This window comes from Glycine max, chromosome 10 (genome assembly GCF_000004515.6).
Source record: "Glycine max cultivar Williams 82 chromosome 10, Glycine_max_v4.0, whole genome shotgun sequence".
Classification (NCBI taxonomy): domain Eukaryota; kingdom Viridiplantae; phylum Streptophyta; class Magnoliopsida; order Fabales; family Fabaceae; genus Glycine; species Glycine max.
The window spans coordinates 37,456,697-37,477,811 of NC_038246.2; the positions used below are offsets into that span (position 1 = coordinate 37,456,697).

Here is a 21,115-nt window from a genome sequence, read left to right on the forward strand (position 1 = left end):
AACACATTACCCGCTTTAAATGATTTACCCAAAAAGGTTAAGACTTGTTTGCGTGCACCTTAAGTCATCATCTATGACTATTGCAAAATTGTTCATAGTGATTGTTTAACTTCATGACTTCGATTGAAAAAAATAATTTTGATACATTCATTTTCCCATGATGATAATAACTCATAATTGAGGGTGACTAATAAGTCAAGCACCAGATCAACAGTCCTAAAGGGTTTCTAAAAAAACTTTATTCAGAAACGCTTGACGCGGTGCCTTTTCAAGTAGAAGTTCTGTACCTTTGTTGAATCGGGTTTCAATTTTTCGTGGTCTTCTTGTACCAATTTGTCACTTGATTGTAAACATGAGATGTATGATCAATTAAAAGATGTAAAAGATGCCACAAATTTGCGAAAGAATGTCGTTAAGGGAAAAAATTAATATTGTGAACGATAAAAAGGTAGCAACCAATGCACGAATTCATTGTCCATTTTTGGATATTTATAACCAAGAGTAGATAAATGACTACTAATGAATCTTATTGACATAACTTAATATCAGTGAAAATGATGATAACCAAGAATTGTCCTTCCATAATAATTAATGAATGTTGATTGTTGAATACTCATTGCAATTACAAGGATTAAAGTGTAATGAGGAGACAACAAATTTTGTTCACTTAAAGTTAAACACCAGATTATGGCAGCTGTTGTCACATGGGTAAGCACAGTCAATAGCTTTGACAACTTCTCGATCAAAATACCAGTCTCCAACAGCAACTGCAATTGGCTGCATCGTAATAGATTATTATTTTCTGAGACCAATAAACAGAATAGGGGGGAAGGCATGAAGCTTGAGTAATGAATTATGAATTATGAATATTTCATCCAAGGCATTAAAGTCGTATTGGACTAATCAAACTTGAGTTTGCAGTCAAAAGAAAACAAATTAGTCTTTTGTAAGAGTTGAGTCTAAACAAATATAATGGAGCATTACCCCTTATTCCCCTTATAATTTCTTAAATCTAACAATGTTGTCTTAATCTCCAAGATGGTTTGGACCATCATGGTCTCTATTAATCTCCACATGACACCTAATTAAGTATTATTAATTTTTTCTTGTAAATTAACAAAATCGAGTACATGTCAATTAAGATTATTCAAGGCAATAGACAGGTAGTGGTTCCAAACTACTTATCTATATCCTAAGACAACGGAAATCTAAATTGAGCATATACCTTGTCCTCGATAAGGGGAGAGTCATCAGCAAACCATGTCTCCTGTCTCTCAGACTGACAATGAGCAAAACAAGAATTTATGAATAGCCCAGTTTGAGATGAGCTTGAGAAGTCTTTAATGTCACCCAGCATTTGATTTCTGAAGTCTGCTTCAAAGAAGAGACATGATATGTTACAATGAAATCAGATAATTGCATATGTACCTTAATTGATGTGAATTATTCACGTTAGTAGATATACCATTTATTACAATAAACTTAGAAATTTTCATATATGTACTATTGAAGAGACTAGAGGTTGTGAAATGCTTGAGTGCTAAACCCAGTTGATCTATGTTTATCTAGACTTAGGGAGTAAATACAATGTGAAATTTATAAGAATATTAATGAAGTTCTAGTACCTATGTATATGCATGTGAATTTCTAGATACATGAATATGTGACTAACTAGGTATATTAATAACTATTCTTTGTTGGAATAACTATCCATACAATGTGTGTAATTCCAACACTCCTCCTCAAGCTGAAGCATATAAGTCAAATGCTCCAAGCTTGGAACAAATATTTTGAATTCTTTGTCCCCTTAGAGATTTTGTAAAGATGTCTGCTAGTTGATCATTAGAACTAACGAATTCAGTAATAACTTCCTTAGAAAGGACTTTCTCTCGGACAAAATGACAATCAATTTCAATATGTTTAGTTCTCTCATGGAATATTGGATTAGAAGCTATATATAGGACTGTCTGATTATCACAACATAGTTTCATTTGTTGAGTATTTCCAAACTTCAACTCTTGAAGTTGTTTAATCCAAATGAGATCACATGTGACTACAACCATAACTCTATATTCAGCCTCTGCACTAGACCTTGCAACAACATTGTGCTTCTTACTCTTCCATGAGACAAGATTTCCTCCAATAGACACACAATATCCTGAAGTGGAACGCCTATCAATGGGTGATCCTGCCCAATCTGCATCGCAAAATCCAACTATTTGAGTGCTTCCTTTGTCTTCATAGAGTTGTTCTTGTCCTGGGGTCCTTTTAATGTATCTCAAAATTCGAATTACTGCATCCCAATGATCATTATGAGGAGATTGGATGAATTGACTCACCACTCCAACTGCAAAGGAAATATCTGGCCTTGTAATAGTGAGGTAGATAAGCTTCCCAACCAATCCCCGATATCTTTCAAGATTAGAAAAAGGCTCCCCCTAATTGGGTAGCAATTTTTAATTTGGATCCATGGGACTATCAATTGGCCTACAATCTAACATACCAGTTTCTTTAAGTATGTCTAACGCATACTTCCTTTGTGAGATGATAATCCCATCTTTTGACCGAGCAACTTCAATTCCAAGAAAATATTTAAGTTTTCCCAAATCCTTAGTCTGAAAATGACTAAATAAATGTTCCTTTAGTTGAGCAATTTTTTCTTGGTCATTTCGTGTGATGACTAGATCATCTACATAGATCACTAAGTAAACCCATTTACTTGATGAGGTATGACAATAAAAAAATGAATGGTCTGCTTCACTTCTTTTCATCCCAAAAGCCTAAACAACAGAGCTGAATTCTTCAAACCATGCTCGTGGGGATTGTTTGAGTCCATAAAGAGACCTCCGAAGTTTGCAAACCAAGCTAGACTCCCCTTGAGCAACAAATCCCGATGATTGCTCCATATAAATCTCCTCTTCTAATTCCCCATGTAGGAATTCATTTTTAATATCCAACTGATATAGTGACCAATGACGGATGGCAGCTATGGCAAGAAAGAGTCGAATAGAAGTAATTTTAGCCACAGGGGAGAAAGTATCTCCATAATTTAGGCCATAAATCTAGGTATAACCTTTGGCTACCAATCGAGCTTTGAGGCGATCAATCTGTCCATTGGCCCCAACTTTTATAGCATATACCCATCGTCAGCCAACAGGTTTCTTGCCTGGGGAAAGAGAAACCAGCTCCCAAGTACCATTATGCTCTAAAGTCTTCATTTCATCAATCATGGCTTGTCGCCATCCTAGATGATCAAGTGCTTCACAAAGATTTTTAGGAAGAGAAATAGAAGATAAAGAGGAAACAAAAGAATGGTATGAAGAAGAGAGACAATGATAACTTAAGAAGTTATAAATAGGATAAGGATTACGTGTAGACCGAGTACCTTTCCTAAGATCAATGGGCAAGTCAAGATTCTCTTTGAGTAGGTCCATGGTCGGGTTGTCCGCTGGGGTAGGACATGATTTAGCTAGTCTTTCATTACCTTCAAGTTTTGCGTCAGGAATTCAAGGACGACGTCGATATACGATGGGTGATCTTTGAGTCTGCTCAAGTGGAGGATTGTCAGGAATATCTATGGTAAAATCTACAATTGACTCTGATTCCTGCAAAGAAGGTGATGGACCAAGATAGGGAATAGGAAAAAATTCTTGAAGAGTATTGGACTCAACCATGGAGGAAGCAAAGTATGGTTTTTCTTAAAAAAATGTTACATCTGCAGAGATATAATAACGATTGTGAATAGGAGAGTAACATCGATAAGCTTTTTGTAATCTAGAATATCCAAGGAAAACATATTTGATGGCTCGAGCAACAATCTTATCAAGACCTGAAGATAAGTTATGAACAAAACAAGCATCTGATTTATTAGGAAACAAAATGGAATGTGGTATTTTATTTTTAATAGAGGAAGAAGGCATTTGATTTATCAAAAAACAGGTTGTTAAAACTGTATCGCCCCAATGCCGGACAGGTACATTGGCATGAAGTAATAATGTCCGAGCAGTCTCAACAAGATGCATATTCTTCCTTTTGGCAATGCCATTCTGTTGAGGAGTATGAGAATAAGAGGACTGATGGAGAATGCCCTGCACTGACAAAAAGGAAAAATAGAAGAAGAAAAGTATTCTTTCACATTATCACTCCTAAGGATCTTAATTGTCTTACCAAACTGAGTTTTAATTTCATAAACAAAAGAAGTGGGAATGGACAAAATTTTAGATCGTTCTTTCATTAAGAAAACCCAAGTACATCGAGAAAATTCATCAATGAAAGTAACAAAATATCTATAGCCCATAGACAAAACACGACTAGGACCCCATATATCAGAGTGAATAACCGAAAAAGGGGAATAAACACGAATTTCAACATGCCTAAAAGAAGAACGGACATGCTTTCCTAGTTGACATAACTCACAAAATAGGTTCTTTATTTTTTCAAGACTCAAAACCATTATTTTTAATTTAGATAAATGTGGGTGTCCCAAACGTTCATGAAGGAGCTTTTATGATGTGGCAGCACTGCAAACCAAAGAAAGATTAGGCTTGAGGTAGTAAAGACCATGAGATTCATGTCCTACGCCAATCATCCGACGTGTACCACATTCCTATATGACAAAGGAGTTAGCATCAAATGTTATTGAACAATTATGAGAACGAGTAAGCTGACTAAGGGATATTATATTGAAAGGACAACTAGGTATGAGCAAAATAGAGTTTAAAGACAAAGAAGAAGTGGGTGATACATGGTCGATTCCTGTTGTTGCAACTCTAGAACCATCGACTAAAGTAATGAAATGAAGAATTTTAGGAGGAGAGAGGGATGAAAATAAAGAACACTTGTAGTAGATGATGTTTGAGATTCCTTGGTAGCTTTTAGTTGGAGATACTCTTGATAGTCAGTCTCTGAAAACTTTATCTCAGGTGTTTTAGACTTTGAAATATTCACCTATTTTTCGGGGAATCCGTGAATAGAATAACAAGTGTCTTGTGTGTGGCTCACTCTCTTACAGTAAGAACATTGAGGGTGATCTCCTCTTCCAGCTCGTCCTCCTCGATTTCCATGACCATCTCGTCCCTTCGATTAGATAACATGACATAAGTTTTAATACTGTCAACTGAATTTCCTCCTATTATTGGTGAAGGGACTCGAAGGAGCCGTGTAATTAAATTCTCTAGAGAAGGAACTTCTTGGCCAGTTAAGACTTGATCACGAATATGATCAAAATCTGAAGCATCCCACGTAGTACCAACACCATATATAGATTGTCAAGTTTCGTCTTTATGTCTTCAAGTTTATCGACTTCCAATGATAATTTTAACTCCTCCACTACAGATTGGGCTTTCGAAACATAGGCAATTTTTTTCCATTCAATTTTTTTGAAGTGATTGTTGGTGTTCCAGAGATAGAGAAGACAGGACCATCAATTTTCTGAGAGTCTGAAGTCATTTCAACACTTGTCAAAGAGTTGTCTAATCGAAGAACTGATCACCTAGGAAGGAAGAGGAGAGGCCGACGACGGTGGATAGTGGGCAGGTCGATGGAAGGGACTTTTGGATATTGAGTTTGTTGTTTGGATAAAGGGACAAAGATGGGACTTTAGGTTCTACTGACCAGATGTAGAAACCTTTAAAGAACAAACAAGGTGGCTCTAGATACCATATTGAAGAGACTAGAGATTGTGAAATGCTTGAGTGCTAAACCCACTCGGCTGATCTATATTTATATAGACATAGGGAGTAAATACAATGTGAAATTTATAAGAATATTAATGAAGTTCTAGTACCTATGTACATGCATGTGAATTCCTAGATACATAAATATATGACTAACTAGGTACATTAATAACTATTCTTTGTTGGAACAACTACCCATACAATATGTGTAATTTTACAGGTACATAAATTTTTGTGCATAATTCACAATAGGAGATTGAAAACACCTTGAAGGAACTGCATTTGAGATGAGCTACAATTTGCATGGTTCGATTTGCATTCATTCCAAGAACCAAGGCGGTCAGCTGAAGGTGGGGCTAAACTGGCTTGGACCTGATGAAAACAAAGTTCTCATCATAAAAAAATAGTAGTAATCAGGTAAAAGTACCTATAAAAAATAATAAAGGTGTCAACATCAATGATCACAGTAATTGTTATTGATGATCATGGTTTGACTGTTGGGCTCAGATTTCTTAATTGGGGGATGGTAAAAGAAGTTCAAGGTTTGGGAAATGTTAAATCCAAAATAGTATACCCTATTTTACAAAAGAAAAAAAATGACTATGGGAACCATTTGAGGCAAAGGGCAATCTCAGACAATAAATTAGTCAAGCTAGAACATAAGGTGCCCATGTGATAGAACTTAGAGGACAAATGAAGATATATGCTCCATGTAATTAGCATATAATCAGGTACATCATTAAGATAATACAGGATAAACAATGTGCTGATTCATGTTACCTGCCACACATCATAAGCAGCATTGAGTAGAAACAATGGGGTCTCAACATGTTCGATCATATTCTGAGGAAAGAAGCACTGTGGGAAGAGACCCGGCATGATTAAATTATGAATGTATAAAGCAATTTCAAGTTAAGAATAGCGTGACATCCAGAATAAGAATTACCGAAGTTGGGTCTAGTTGGTCGAGACAACTTTTTGGCAGATTTTTTTGTACATCCTACAATTTCAAAACATCATACAGATGACATATTTGTACAGGTTTTCTTAACCTTACATAAAAAATAATGGAAGAATATACTGATACGGTTGTGTTAGACAATCGTATGTATCTTCATTTAACAACTTAAGCTTTTAAGATCCCATCATTGATGATTAAATTGTATTTTATCTAAATATAAGCATAACCACATAAGTCAACTAATCCCATCATTGATTATTAACTTCTATTGAAAATATTTTACTACATAACTAAATTAAATTTTACCTGCAACTGAACCACACCTCCGAAAAGAGTCCTCAGTGTGCGTCCCCCAGATACATCCATTCTACATGATTGGATAGACCATTAATTATACCTAAGTTTCTAGGCAAGGGAACAGGCTAGAGGATGTAATATAATGAAAAATATAAAACTTACGCATCAAGAAAAAAACCTCCATCGCTCAAACATTTAACTTTGGAAGATTTTCCAAACAAGCTCCCGAACTCATCACAGTGTATTATGGATGCCAGACCACCCGCAGAGCATCCAGAGAGAAGTGCCTGATTTTCATTTGTTGATTAGCATTCATGATTCATGCATATGAAAGACTGAAACACAATATAAAGAGACATAGGAAACCTGATCGGCTTTCTGCATTCCTTTGGACATTAATTCCTCCATTGCAGCTAGCCATATTTTTTGTCCTCGAAACTGGAGCTGTGCAGACTGAAAAAAGAACCAATCCACATATCAGTGCAAATGCAAATTCCAAAACAAAGGATCTTTCCATGACAATTAACTCATCATCACTAAAGGGTATATAAGAGAAACTTGTTCATTAGAAAATATATGTTATCCTCACCAGCAAATATTCACAAAAAACAAATAGTTTTTTTTTTTCACAAAACAAATAGGTTTGTTAGTTTTGCATTTTAAATAGTTTTATAGGATACCATACTGAAATTTTGCAAATTCATGTGCCACTACTGTGAGAAACTATATTGCAAAAGGTTCCTGCATGAGGTGCCAAACATGATATATATGACTAGGAGAATCCTATTTATCACCTTAGAGATGAGGTAATGCTAGTGCTACATTTTATTTTATTTTTGTGTCCCTAAGTTTTGGTACAAGCTTTTCTATTAGAAATTGGTGATTTTATTATGTAACGGCATTGATTGGATGAATCAGCAGTAACTCAGATTTCCATCGAAATATGAAGGGCTGTTAATAGTAATTGTATAGATGAAATTAAAAAAAAGGTGGTATGTTACTCTCACTGACCTCATCTTCACTATCTCCACTGAAAGATGCTCCATCACAGTACCGTAATTTAACTCTATTCCAGTTAAAGAAATCTGTACATGGAAGATTACATACAGAAAAATGACAGAACACAGACTTGAGTATACATAATTGCAGCCTCCAGGAGGGGAGATTTTAATTGAACTACAGTTAAAAAATGCACGCATGTTTAAGATAAAGGGAAAAACCAGGGTTTTCTTCAGGTTTGTTGCTCAATATTCCCGTGAATGGTATTTGATTTTCCATGTATTTTGAGGATCCACGACGAGTATTTTTTCTATAGACACAGTTTCTGATGGTATTACACCATCCTCCTCCCTGCAGGTATTAAAAAAGTATCAGTAATAACATGAGTAGAAGTTAGAATGGTTAAATAAATACTTCAAATATTATTTTTTCTTTCTAATCTATTGAACCTTGAAACACTGTTATTAAAACTAGAACATTCTTTACCTCCAAATGAATAAGCCAACTATCTGCACCAGATCCAAATCCACGATCCAAATGGTATCCAGGCACCGTTCCATCCAAACAGACTAGCATTATAGGAGAAAAATCCAAAACTTATTTGCCAGATTTCAAAGCAAGTAGCAAATTTATGGATCTGACCATCTTTACTCTTTTCAACAAAATAGGTTTTCCCATCAATTATGGAAAACTAAACCAATTCAAACAAGCACACCCAAAAATATGAGGCATATTCAGACAGTAATCAATCAAAATAATATGCACTGCAAAGAGAGACAAACAAGTTATATTCGTGTGGGGCTATAACAAAGATAATTTGAGATAGGGAGGTAACAGGTCTATCTTCATCTTGAATCCCCCCACTATGGTATCTCATAAGTCATAACTAAGAATTCTGATTAGGAATTAATTAATTGGAGATATAAGGTTGGTTTCATGGTGAAGGGAGAAGGGAAGGAGGGAGAGGTCAGGAATTCAAATCCCCCTCTTAACAAAAACTAACATATTAGTAACAACTTCGATAAAAAAAAAAGAAAAAAAAAAAAAAGAAAGGAAGTAACTAATTTCTAGAGGAAAGAATTTGGAGGAGATAAGCAAAGAAATGCAACTCCAGCAAATAATTAGGCAAACTAGAGAAGAAGAAAAAAGTACATACTGCTTTTAAAGGAGAAACACGAAATGGGGGTTAGCTACAGATTGTGGAATTTCATGTAATAGCTCAAAGGTATATTATTATGCGCAAGACTCTCATCTAAGGAAAGTAATCCACTAAATTGATTCTTACAACCATCAATACCCAACAAATCAGATACAGAGAATGCAATGTGAAGCAGTGAAGTACTAATGAGTACCAATTACATAGAAACTCAAAATGCAGATTTCGAAAAGAGACACATCACACAAAGAAGCCAAATAAAAACAATTTAGCTGAGAGAGAGACCAGCTCCTTTAGAATCAGCTTCATGAATGAGAGTGAGGTCCACCATAAGAGGTTGAGGTTGAGGTTGAGGTTGAAGTTGAGATGAAGAGGAAGGTCTTGTTGTTGAGACGACATCATTTTCTAAGAAAGAAAGCTCAGAGAGTGTCTCAGATCCAAAGGACAAGATCCCAGAAACTAAGCATGCAACTTCAACAACAACTACCAAAACCAGCTTCATTGTCATCTTTATTATGAAGCTGACAATGTTCCACTCTCCCCAGCTACAACTACTTATTATTATTCACACACTCTATTTATCTGTTACCTCTTGTCTTTCAATATTTATTTGCTTTAAATAAGAACCATTGGTAGTTTCTCACTTTCTCTTCTCATGTGGAGGAAACAAAGCCTATCTTACTGATACTAAGTAACAGACACAAAGATTGTAGACCCACGTCGTAATTTTCTTTTTTTTTCATTATGATGTTTTTCTTCAAACAATCACCATTCACGATATTAATGATTAAAGTTTAGTCTATGATGTCTTAAAAATTACGCAAGATCTTCATTATGAAGCGATTCCTCTTGCTTTCCGTTGAGTAGTTATATTGAGAGTGCACCCATAGCCACGTACCCATCAAATAAATCAATTATTTTCTTTTCAGCCCCCTTTTTTGTTAATTGGTGGGCTATGTATGGAAAGCAAATATTCTTAGCTTCTTGTTACTAAAAGAAGAATAGTGATAGTTGTTTTGCTCCCATTAACTACTCTTTTTGAAGAGGTAAAACACTATGATTGTCATCACTAATTGAAGGCACTGACGGAGCCAATCACGTTAAATTGTATCTATTATGAAAGGGTATCAAAATTTTCCTGTTCGCTATTATAAGATCTATAAATTTACACTTCACTTTGAGGTTTGCTCTGCTTTATTTTACAAAACATGGTTCATTATGCTCTTGTCCGAAAACATGCAGATGGATACTCGCTTGCAATTCTATATTTCTATTAATCAACTATCCCGATAATATATATAATTTATTTGAAAAATAAATAAATACTTTTTAACCTTTAATCGTATGAAGTACTTTTATTTCTAAAATTATTAGGAAGGCATTACTTGAATTTACTTGTCACGAGCTGTTCAATTGAGATCTTTTTTAGTGTTGCTAAATGCTAAATCAATAACTACATGCGCAAGTGATGTGTAAACTAATTAGCTCTGCTTTTTCTGTGTGTTCAATTCAGTGGACCCAGGGGTAAAAGCAATGTAATGCCCAAAGTTTGCTGAGTCCACTACTTATTGCGGGAATTGATTCTTTGCAAAAGTAGGATTGCATTCTACCGTAAGGTAAATTAATCAACATTCCGACTCCGAACAGCTTAAATTACAGCCTAAACTATTAATTTACGGTTTACAAATATACGTTAGAAATGATTTATATCTAAGTAATAGTCACACAAGTTTTGCTCAACTTTTATGTTTATAATGAGACACTACCCAATGGCATGCTTAATAGCTTGTTTTCAAAAGAATCACGTTTAAAAAATTCGATAAATCTTCCAAGAGTAAGTTGGTTTTAACTTTTTACTAGCAGCACTGTCAAAATTCACAATGATGATGTAAAAATCCGACACAATACAATACAATACACATCCAATTCGAAATACATTCTTTTAAGGAATCAATCACCTTTCAAATAATCTATCTGATTAAAACTCTATAGGCAACTAAAGTTACAAATGGGGAGGGAGCAAATTGTCCCCCGAAAGCACTCCATTTGTGGAGCAAAGTGAAATATTCCTGTTAAGGAGCCTGGATCAAAATTAGCTTCCCACGGATTATTATTATTGGCAAAAATTAATTGGAGAAAAAATAATTAACCTATGCAGACACTGAACCAGTGGATAATATCTCATTTTCTTCACCAAACTTATGATGCTTGTATACTTCAAGCAGCAGTTCCCTACATGGGACAACGGCCCCAATCTTAATGCATGCCAAAAAAGCACCGGAAAGCTTTCTGTGCAGACTATAGGCTTCATCAGGTGGAGGAGTGAGCCTGTGTCTGAGCATTGTTGCCCCAAGATGAGAAATGCTTTGAGTAATGTTGGTTGATCGGAAATCAAATCCACCAGGTCTTGAGAATGGCAAACCCACAATAAACCCAGCTTGGACGTGGGCATCTAGCATCACATCTGATTCCATTCCAGTGAGGAACCCTAGTCTCCTGGACATCTCAACAACCCCATCGCTATCACCATTTGCACATGCTAGAACCTAATCAATTATGCATCATAGACAATAATAAGAATCCCGAAGAATTTTCTGCTCAGCTTTAGAAAAGGGTATAATAGTCAACTAGCTCTACCCCTCCCACCAAGTTGAAGTAGAAAGTTCAAGCAATCAAGTGTTAAGCCATAAGATGAAAACATACAGTAGAAAGTTGAAATTAAAAAAAAAAAGGTACTTAATATCTGTTAATCATATTAAATGAAACAGCCTAATGATCACATTAGATTAGTTACTAGGATGGGAACCATTAATAACGATCATATATAAGTGCAATAAACTGCTATGTACTATGTAGGAAGTTTGGGATATATGTTAGGACCAGTTATGTATTATTAAATGTATCTGTAGTATGATATAGGCGGGATTTATGTGTGTTGTAATTCTGTCAGTTTTGACAGAATAATCTCTTTAGGAATCATTAGACTCTGGGACAGCAACCCTTAACTGTATCATGTGAATTGTAAGAAAACTACCAAATTATCAATTGGTATTAAATCATATTACGATGACATGACTAATGAGCAATGGCATTTCAATTCTCTTTCCATATATTCTTTAAATATAGATCATTCCATACAGAATCAGACAAACATAACCTTTAACACGGTGTTCAACTTCCATATATTTATTTATCATTAACTTCAACTAAACCAATAATTTACCTTACATTAACAATTTTCAATAGAGAATCTAGTCACTTCCAGTTTAGAGTCAGTTTAATGTCAGTTTTTATTTCAATATTGTTAGAAGAAAAAATAGGAAGCAGTCAAGAACTGACATCTTTACTAATCTAGTTTGAATATCCAAATCTGAGTAACATAAAAATTAAACAGGTGAAACAATAAAAAATGAAGATTTCAAACCTCAGCATAGTTATTGATATAAAGAGATAAATTTGAAAGGAAGAGAACCAACCATTCTTAAATAATCATCAACAAATGTTTTAGGGTAATCACGTGCTGCTCCAAAATCAATCAGATTGATTGTCTTTGTAGCTTCATCAAATAAGAAATTACCCCAATTAGGATCAGTCTGCATTAAAGAACACCCTCCAAGGTTAGAAGAGATCAGAAAATCAGATTGGAAGGTGTGGTTTAAAGAAAAACTTCATGTTAACACTTAACATTGAAAGACATGAAGCAACAAAACACAATAGAAAGTGAAATTCATTAACATAAAATCTCTCTCTCTCTCTCTGTGTATACACACACACACACACACACACATACATGCTTTCACTGTATCTATCTTTTTAGATACTCGGTATTTGGAAGGAAAAAAAAAAGGTGATAATATGTGTTAGCCTCCAGTAGTCTAATAGTGTAGCTACCAAGTGAAGACTGGAAGTTGATTAATGCCTTGTCAACTGATTCAACCAGTCCCTACAAAATGGTATCGCCTAGGCTATAGTATTATTGGTATTGGTAACTCTATATCAGCCCTAGTCACTTCACTTATAAGATCACTATATCATATCAGCTTTGCTTTACAGTGTACAGGAAGTAAACTATGCACAAAATAGACTGAAGTTTTTCCTCTCAAATCTTAACCACTTTGCAAGCATTTAACATGGAATTTTTTTTATAGATACTATGTCAGTGAGGATGATAATTTCATTCAGACCTAATCCTTTGTCATATTTCACTCTTTTTAACAGTAACATATGTTTACTTGACTTAAACAACACCTGAACTACGTAACTAAACTAAAATTCATCAGATACACTTTAAATTTCATATGCTTGAACCATAATTCTCTGATTGCTGATACTACAATCAGTAACTCAACAATAGCCTTTAACATTTTACACGTGCACATATATAAACCCAGGGCAGAATAACATGCCTGCATAAATTGGAATACAAATAACTCCATCAATGTCAGTTCTAATAACTTTTTCCCGATATAATTACGAGTTTCCTGGTCCAGTAAAGCCACTTTATCAATTGTAATTCCTGTTGCAAGAGAAAATCACCCCATGTTCAAACACAAGCTAAATATTTAATTCACAAGAATATCATTCTATTTATTTAATCTAAATAATGTGAGCAGATTCATCGTTAAACTGAATAAGAAATCCAGAATTGTTGGCTACATATTCTTTTTCCCCCAATGGAATAATTAGAAATTTGTAAATAAAAGAAAAGCATCCCTTGTTTAATGAGAAGGACAAATAGCATCCTTCTCACCAAAAGTTAAGAAATACTTGAGCAAATAAAAAATAAAAGCATCATGCACAAATTTTTGTTCATAAAACTATCTGATTAAAGGTAACAGAATTTCTCAAAATATAACTATACAATGAATTAGATAAATGTTTCTTATTGTTAGGCCATCTTTCTTTTCACTTTTAAATAATTAAAAAATGCAAAGATGAAATAATTGAGTAAATGACTAACAAATGAGATTATATGAGATAAATAGGAACATCTACAGGAAAAATCTTCTATCCAATTTGGAAAATTATATCTTCCATGCAAATAATACTATATATTGAAAGCATTGCCATCTAAACAGGATGTCAAATGCAGCTGCAGCTGCTTCAAACACCACATACGATTTAAATCTTTTGAAACACTTAAATGTATAATAGCTATGCAAGTTACGGTCCCAGAAAGCTCTGTTTGAGAAAGGATGTATCAAAAGAACGCATCACAAGAACTGCTGAAATTCGTTATAATTACCATGAACAAGCTCGGTAGTTAATACTCTTTTGCTTGAAATATCATCCACAACTATTGGAACATAAAGTCCATCTGTGCCAGTAAGAAGATCTCGGAACCGCTTCTGATTCGCTGCCTCCAACTTGTAATCACACTCGCGAGATAATTCTTCTTTGGCCACCTAGAAAAAAATATAGGAAGAACGTAAAAAAGCAAGATTTTAACATATAAACAATTAGACATATATTCGTCAAATTATGGAGACATTTTTTCTATATGATAGGTAGGACTGTAAGAGACTCCAGATCAATATCCACCATAGAAAAATATCATACTGCATCATCCCCCTAGGGCAGAGTACATGGAACATTAGGTGGATGAGTTGAAAGGTGAAGAGGCAAAAAGAAAGAGGTAGTAATGAAAGAGTTGCACAAGTGTGTACACAAATCAAACTATTACAGATTGAATACGGTTTAGGATCTCACTGATAGATTTGAAGGCATATCACTCAGTGAAAAGAAGAGAGGGGCTAAGGGATCTCACTGATAGAAAATTTGCAGGTTTAAAAGACTACAAAATGAGAACATTGATATAAACACACAACTGAAAGCATGCATGAATTTATTGAATTATATTAATAAATACGCACCTTTATAGCTCTGTCAAGATAAAGTCCTTTAGGAATTAAATTTGTGTAGTTTAAAAGAAGCTTCACATTCTCAATGTCACTATCAATGCTATCTGCCACACCAGGATACTGAATTTTCATTGCAACTTGCATGCCATCCTTCATGACAGCTTGGTGCACCTAAATTCCATGAGGAACCTAATTAAGCAATACTATTATACTAAGAAGAAGTGCCCCAATATAGAGTTGCATGATATTGCTGTTAGGACATATGTAAAAAAATTGTCTTGCTAAGAATTATCGAACATAAGATTTCATATGTAAGGGAAGAAACTATAGCAAAATTTGGCATTCTTATAAGAATGACTTTTATGTTAGGATGAATCCAAAGTGAATTAGACAGTCCAAAGTCACCTCAGTCTGGCTTTATGGAAAGTATGGATAGCGGGACTGAGTTTTCAAAGCGTCAACATATATTTATTTGTGACTGATATGAATGTGACTACCACAGATTGAAGAACTATTAACTATATATAACTTATAAATCTTTAAGATATAAAAAAAAAAATTGTAATATCTTAGACCAACTTCCCTAAAAGCTTGTGTTGTAAGGTGAAGGGCTGAAGGCTAAAGAATAGTTTTTATACATTTCTAACACACCCACGCAAGATTGCAAATTTGAAGTGTGGACAATGCACAGGTTCATACTTTTTCAAATGTAATGCCCCCCTCCCAAAAAAGAAAAAGAAAAAAAAAAACAAGTAAAGAAGCATACATACCTGGCCAATACTTGCAGCAGCTATAGGTTCATAATCAAAACTAATTAATTTTGATGACCAGCCAGGACCTAATTCAGCATTTAAAACTTGATTAAGCTGGCTCTTTGGCATCACATCTGCACCTTGACGAACAATTTCTAATGCAGCCAGGATCTACATATATAGGATTAAGAGTTCGTTTAAAGTCACATAAAAATATAAACAAAAGTAATTTACAGATTCCTCCAACGAACTGAACTCATGACCCTTCAATAAGAGCAAACATATCTGTTTGGAAAGAATAATTTTTCTTCCCAGCATTTGTAAAAATACAAAAGATACTAGCAGCTAATATGAAATTATAACCACAAATAATAATAATAGGATTTTACAGCCTAATCAGTAAGTTGGAGATGACAAGCACATCTAACCATGGAACACATGATCATGGAAAAGTACCCAGTAAGAGGATCAGTACCCAATAAGCAGTCTTTAGTTATTTGTTTTCAAAAATTGCACTTTTACTCTCTGTCCAACCTCAACCATTTGAAGGAAGGATGCATGTCTGACTGCTGATGACATCTAATCCTTGTTCAAGTACATCATATATAATTACACTTACTGAAACAAAGACTTAGAGCCTATTCAAAATTCAATTCAGTGCTGTAAATGATTTAGAGCTGTATGTTTGATACATCCCAAAAATTAAGTTTAGAGTGTTGTACACCCATCATTTAATTTGAAGTGAATTGTAATCTTAACCTCCGTAGTAAATAAATTACAAGGATAAGCTCATAAAAACACCGTTACTTATCACTCTAGAGACAATCACACTTTAGAGTAGCTATTTTGATACCAATTAAGGTGCAAGCATAAAAGACATGTCCAATTACCGGAGCAGGAACAAGAGATTCATCCTGTATGCTCAACATCTGCCCAATTTTGAGCGCCGCTCCACGCATTCTGCATAGCGCAAGAGCCAAACGTTCGGCATTTTTTTCAGACAAAAACGGGGAAAGTGCAGATTGATTGCCTTGCGTAGTAGGCGTACCAAAGGCAAGCCTCTTGGCAGATTCCTGAAGTGTCCCCCACGCAAGACCTGCTCCTAACCCAGCAAACCTACAATTTCATACAACAACAACAAACAAACAATTGAGCTACAAATAGTAAATGCTGATTTCATCACAATTCAAAACAACCAAACGCAATGCATCATACCATAGTGATGAAATTTCAAACGAAATCAAACAACACTAACCCAATAGCCCTAGAAAATGGAGTTGCGGGAACCTTCCTCTCCCTCGGTCTTCGTTTCCTCAACGGGGGCGGAGAAGGTGCCAGTGCCGGTGCCACTTCCTCACTTTCAACTTGATTAACCGTTTCAGCAGAGGTCACAACCTCACTTTTCTCCTCCTTTGCATCGTGATTTGCGTCGGAAGAAGACTTGGCAACATCGTCAATATTTGTTACTGTAGTGGTTGTTGTCGGTGTAGAATGGGATTGAGAAGAAGGAATGTCGTCGGAGAAAAAAACAACGGAACTAGACGCAGCAGCGTCGTGGCGTCGTGTGGCGGTAGAGGAGGGAGGAGTATCGGGGAAGTGGCGAACCTTTCCTTTGGTGATGCCGGAGAGGTCGGTGGCGGAGACGAGAGCTTTCTTAATTAGGGTTTGGAAATCTGAGGTTGTGGAGTTAGGTAAAGAGCGCTTCGCGAATTGGTTGGCGATTAGGGAAAAGCCATTGAAGAGCCTTGTGAGGTCCCTGAAGGAGGCCATTACATTAGTTTCTTCAGAGATTCATAATCAAAATGTCATGTTGTTGTTCTTGTATTCAGTATTGACTAACTAACTAGCAGCAAGCCAATGCTCGTTTTGGTGGTTAGTTTTTAATTCATGTGTCGGGAACCAAACACGTGTACGTGGCCTGCTTCCCCTCCATCAAACTAGGGAAGGAGGAGGAAAAAAAAGGATTCATAATGATTTTTAGTCTTTTCAAAATTTTGTGCTTCTATTCTAATTTTTCATTTACAAAATTTTAATTTTTTTTAAGATTTATACAGAAACACATTTTAAGTTTTGGAGACATGTTATAATAATGTGAGAGATTGCTAACTCGTTCAAAAGTAATGATGGTTCCTTATTTATATATTTTATTTTAATATAAGATTATTTTTAATGAAAATGTACAACTTAAATTATTTCCAACAACATGTTATAAGGAATTATCTTGAAAAATGAATCTAAGGTTTCAATCTCATTGGATAGAGTCTCACAAGTTTCTTTTCAATACACTCTACATGAAGGCAACTCGTGCGGATTGGCTTGCCAAGCATGGATCATCTCATGATGAAGCTTTTTAATTTGAAATACTTATCCACAGATTATTTTAGCCGATGCTGTGGGGATTATGAGGATTCGCGTTTAGTTTTGTCTTTGTTTGTTTTTTGTTGTTCTTTATTTTTTTTAAAGCGCAAAAAACATAATTGTTGTATAAGAGAAAAAAAGAATTTTTCTAAAATAATTGTCATTTTAATTTTTTTAATAATATAATATTAATTATTTTTTTACTTATATCATTTATAATATTAATGATAAATAATAAAATTTATAAATAAAATAAGGATGGTATATGAAGTTATTTTTGTAAAATTACTAATCTTTTCATGTAAAATATGTTTAATGAAATTATGTGTATTTTTCATGCAAAATTTATGTCATTTATATAATTTCATTATTAAGAAAAAGAATATATTATCAAATGTATAATTTTAATGAAATTATGTGTCTTGGTGAAAAAAAAGAAAGATTGTATCTATTTTTTATGCAAAATATGTTTTCATCTTCAAATATTGTATATAAGTAAAATTAAGTTGGATCTTCTTTAAGCAAAGTATAAAGAGATGATGGTGGTAGTGACAACAACGATAATAACAATAATTGTAACAATAAAGGTGATGACAATCAAGATGAGGGTCATGTCTAAAGAATATGAGGCCTAAGATAAAAAAAAGAATTGAGGTGAAAAATAATTCATCAATTAATTTTAGTATTTCTTCACTCTTGATAGATAAGTTGCTAATTTATTTAATCTATTTTGTAATATTATTATTTTTAGCAAGTTTAATTTGAAAGTTTTTTTTTCTATAGTTGAAACTACGGTTGCATGTAGTGTTCAATAAGCTCGCTAAATCTTAAAAAAATAAGATTAATATAATATTTTTCAATTTATTTTCACCTAAAATTTTAGATTTTTGGATGCAAAATAATAAAAAAACCAGTTTCATGTAATAAAAATTGTTCAAATTAAATCCCAATGATAAAATTATTATTAGCTTTAATTAAATTATCTTAAAAATGGTAAACTTATCTTTAAAAGAGTACATTCAATTATTAGTTTTAACTGCTGTATTATTTAATGCAGTTAAATAATCAATAGTAGGTCTTTCCATTAAAAAAAAAAAAGAAGCAATAGGACAATACAAAGTGCACAATTTTTTTAGTTATCTATTAATTAATGAGTGATATTCTAATAAACATGTAGTATATTAATTATATATATATATATATATATATATATATATATATATATATATATATATAATTAGAGCCTATTCATAAAAGAAAAACAAAATTAGAGACATAAGACAATTGTCTTAAGTGTTTTGTGGGTTACACGCCCCTTACTCTTTAATGATAATTGAGATATTTTATTAAGATATAATTTATTTGTTGAGTTACTTAAAAATTTAATGATTATATTAAATTTTAATTTCACCTATTTATTATTTTTAATCATGATCTAATTATTATTGTTATTAATTATTTTCATATTTTAAAAAAGAATATTTTCACATGAATGAATCGTATTTTTGTCATTTGTCAAACAATTTTAACTTTAAAGTATATTTTAAACTCTACTCAAATCAAAATGCTACCTAAATATAAAAATATATTTAAATTACTTTAAAATATATATTATGTGATAATTAATCATCTAATTAAGTATGAGTTTACAAGGAAATATTTTAGCCGAATCCCAAATTCCTTTTCTTAAGTATATAAAAGGCTAACAGCTATTCAGTGAGACATGCGAATTAAGAAAGTTGTTAGGGAATACTGATCAGTGATAATATTATTTATTTTTTTACAAACTGATGACCGATGAGTGATGATCATGCACTAATGGTCACTTGATAAACATTTATTAACCGTTGATTTTTATCAAGTGCAGGACTGAAGCTAGTTGCTGATTAGAAAACAATTAAAATTATGAGAAAAAAAAAGTTATGTACTAAAATATAAAATTTTTACGTAATTATTCAATCACACTATTATATATAATAAATTTATTAACTTTTAAAATAATTATCTTAAATTAATTAAAATAATAATTTAATAATTTATGTTTAAATGATTATATAAAATTTAATTGTACCAACAAAAGTTTAAGCCCCGTCAGTCCCAATTACAGATCCCAAATTTCCAAATTTGGAAAGCACCATAGAAAATTTTAACTAAATTCATAATTATGTAGTATATTATAAACTATTATACATGGAATATACAATTGGGTTAATCGGTGGCCTGCAAGTATTTGATAGCAATTAAAAAAAATTAATTGCATGCACTTAAATCTCATCCCACGCTCCAATGTGTGGACCTATTGAATATGACTCCTCTGGCTTAGATGGGAAATCAAGATAATGTTTTTATTTACGAGAATGGAAAGAGTACTAAACATAAAGAATGCAAATACCAATCATCTTATTTATTTATTTATTTCTAATCAATTTTTGAATGTTCCCGATACTTCCCCGTTAAGCATTTACAAATAATATACCTAGATTTTTGTATATAACTTTGTTTTGCTTTTCCACGTATATCTTTCTTTATAGGTAATTTCGTTTAGACATTGCCAAATAATAAATGTAGGCAATTTGAACTCTCTATTAATAGAAATTTGAACTCTAATTCATCACCTTTTTTTGTGCAAACTAATTTTCCTGATGATCACGTTATAAAAGACTAATTATTTCTACAAAAGTCAACCCAATTCATTAATCATGTATCTTCATAATACGTATTGTTTCTTGTTTTATGTTTATTTGATTTGGGCTAATAATATATAGTAATTATATTATATATGAAATAATATTTTTATATAATTTTATAGAGAATTAATTCATTATATTAAAAGTTGAAAATGTTATTAAACAAAAAATTTAAACTAAACAATGAAGAGATAAATAATATTAATGTTTTTAATGAATATCTATTTTAAAAAATTATATCAAGACGCCAACACAGTTATGGAGCAAAATAGCAGATAAAATGACAAATCTTATAGCACATTTTTTTTTATTCAAGTAAATATTTTCTAATTTTATAAATAATTACAAAAAATGCTTCTGTTTTTATTT

General features: G+C 33.1%; 2 protein-coding genes across 3 annotated transcripts; both read right to left on the reverse strand.

Annotated features, from left to right (window-relative positions):
* Positions 1-561: 561 nt before the first annotated feature.
* Positions 562-9,924, reverse strand: LOC100811787 (pectin acetylesterase 6). Of its 2 annotated transcripts, none has more exons than XM_003535960.4 (12): positions 9,374-9,924; positions 8,419-8,501; positions 8,154-8,283; positions 7,945-8,018; positions 7,300-7,386; positions 7,096-7,220; positions 6,943-7,003; positions 6,622-6,675; positions 6,456-6,533; positions 5,942-6,047; positions 1,226-1,371; positions 562-777 (listed from the first exon to the last, which is right to left on the reverse strand). In XM_003535960.4, exons 1-12 carry the CDS (start codon positions 9,594-9,596, stop codon positions 664-666), a joined length of 1,281 nt encoding a protein of 426 aa, XP_003536008.1. In that variant the 5' UTR covers positions 9,597-9,924; the 3' UTR covers positions 562-663. The 2 variants fall into 2 exon arrangements, 1 of the variants encoding a protein (XP_003536008.1); XR_005886632.1 differs by lacking the exon at positions 562-777 and adding an exon at positions 3,386-4,606 and having other exon boundaries at positions 1,234-1,371.
* Positions 9,925-11,005: 1,081 nt separating this feature from the next.
* LOC100783266 (protein ABC transporter 1, mitochondrial) lies at positions 11,006-17,603 on the reverse strand. The gene is made up of 8 exons (XM_003535255.5): positions 16,957-17,603; positions 16,592-16,817; positions 15,720-15,872; positions 14,962-15,120; positions 14,334-14,493; positions 13,495-13,604; positions 12,565-12,681; positions 11,006-11,634 (listed from the first exon to the last, which is right to left on the reverse strand). Exons 1-8 carry the CDS (start codon positions 17,469-17,471, stop codon positions 11,239-11,241), a joined length of 1,836 nt encoding a protein of 611 aa, XP_003535303.1. The 5' UTR covers positions 17,472-17,603; the 3' UTR covers positions 11,006-11,238.
* Positions 17,604-21,115: the final 3,512 nt, after the last annotated feature.

Excerpts from the sequence above, each read along its gene's own strand:
- LOC100811787 (XM_003535960.4), bottom strand. The coding sequence starts at position 9,596 with ATGACAATGAAGCTGGTTTTGGTAGTTGTTGTTGAAGTTGCATGCTTA. Across the intron at positions 7,387-7,944 it reads GTGGAGATAGTGAAGATGAG|TCTGCACAGCTCCAGTTTCG; the intron begins GTCAGTGAGAGT and ends TTCTTTTTTCAG. Across the intron at positions 6,534-6,621 it reads ACCAACTAGACCCAACTTCG|TGCTTCTTTCCTCAGAATAT; the intron begins GTAATTCTTATT and ends CTCTTCCCACAG.
- LOC100783266 (XM_003535255.5), bottom strand. The coding sequence starts at position 17,471 with ATGGCCTCCTTCAGGGACCTCACAAGGCTCTTCAATGGCTTTTCCCTA. Across the intron at positions 13,605-14,333 it reads AACTACCGAGCTTGTTCATG|GAATTACAATTGATAAAGTG; the intron begins GTAATTATAACG and ends CTCTTGCAACAG. Across the intron at positions 11,635-12,564 it reads TTGATGATTATTTAAGAATG|GTTCTAGCATGTGCAAATGG; the intron begins GTTGGTTCTCTT and ends ATAATTGATTAG.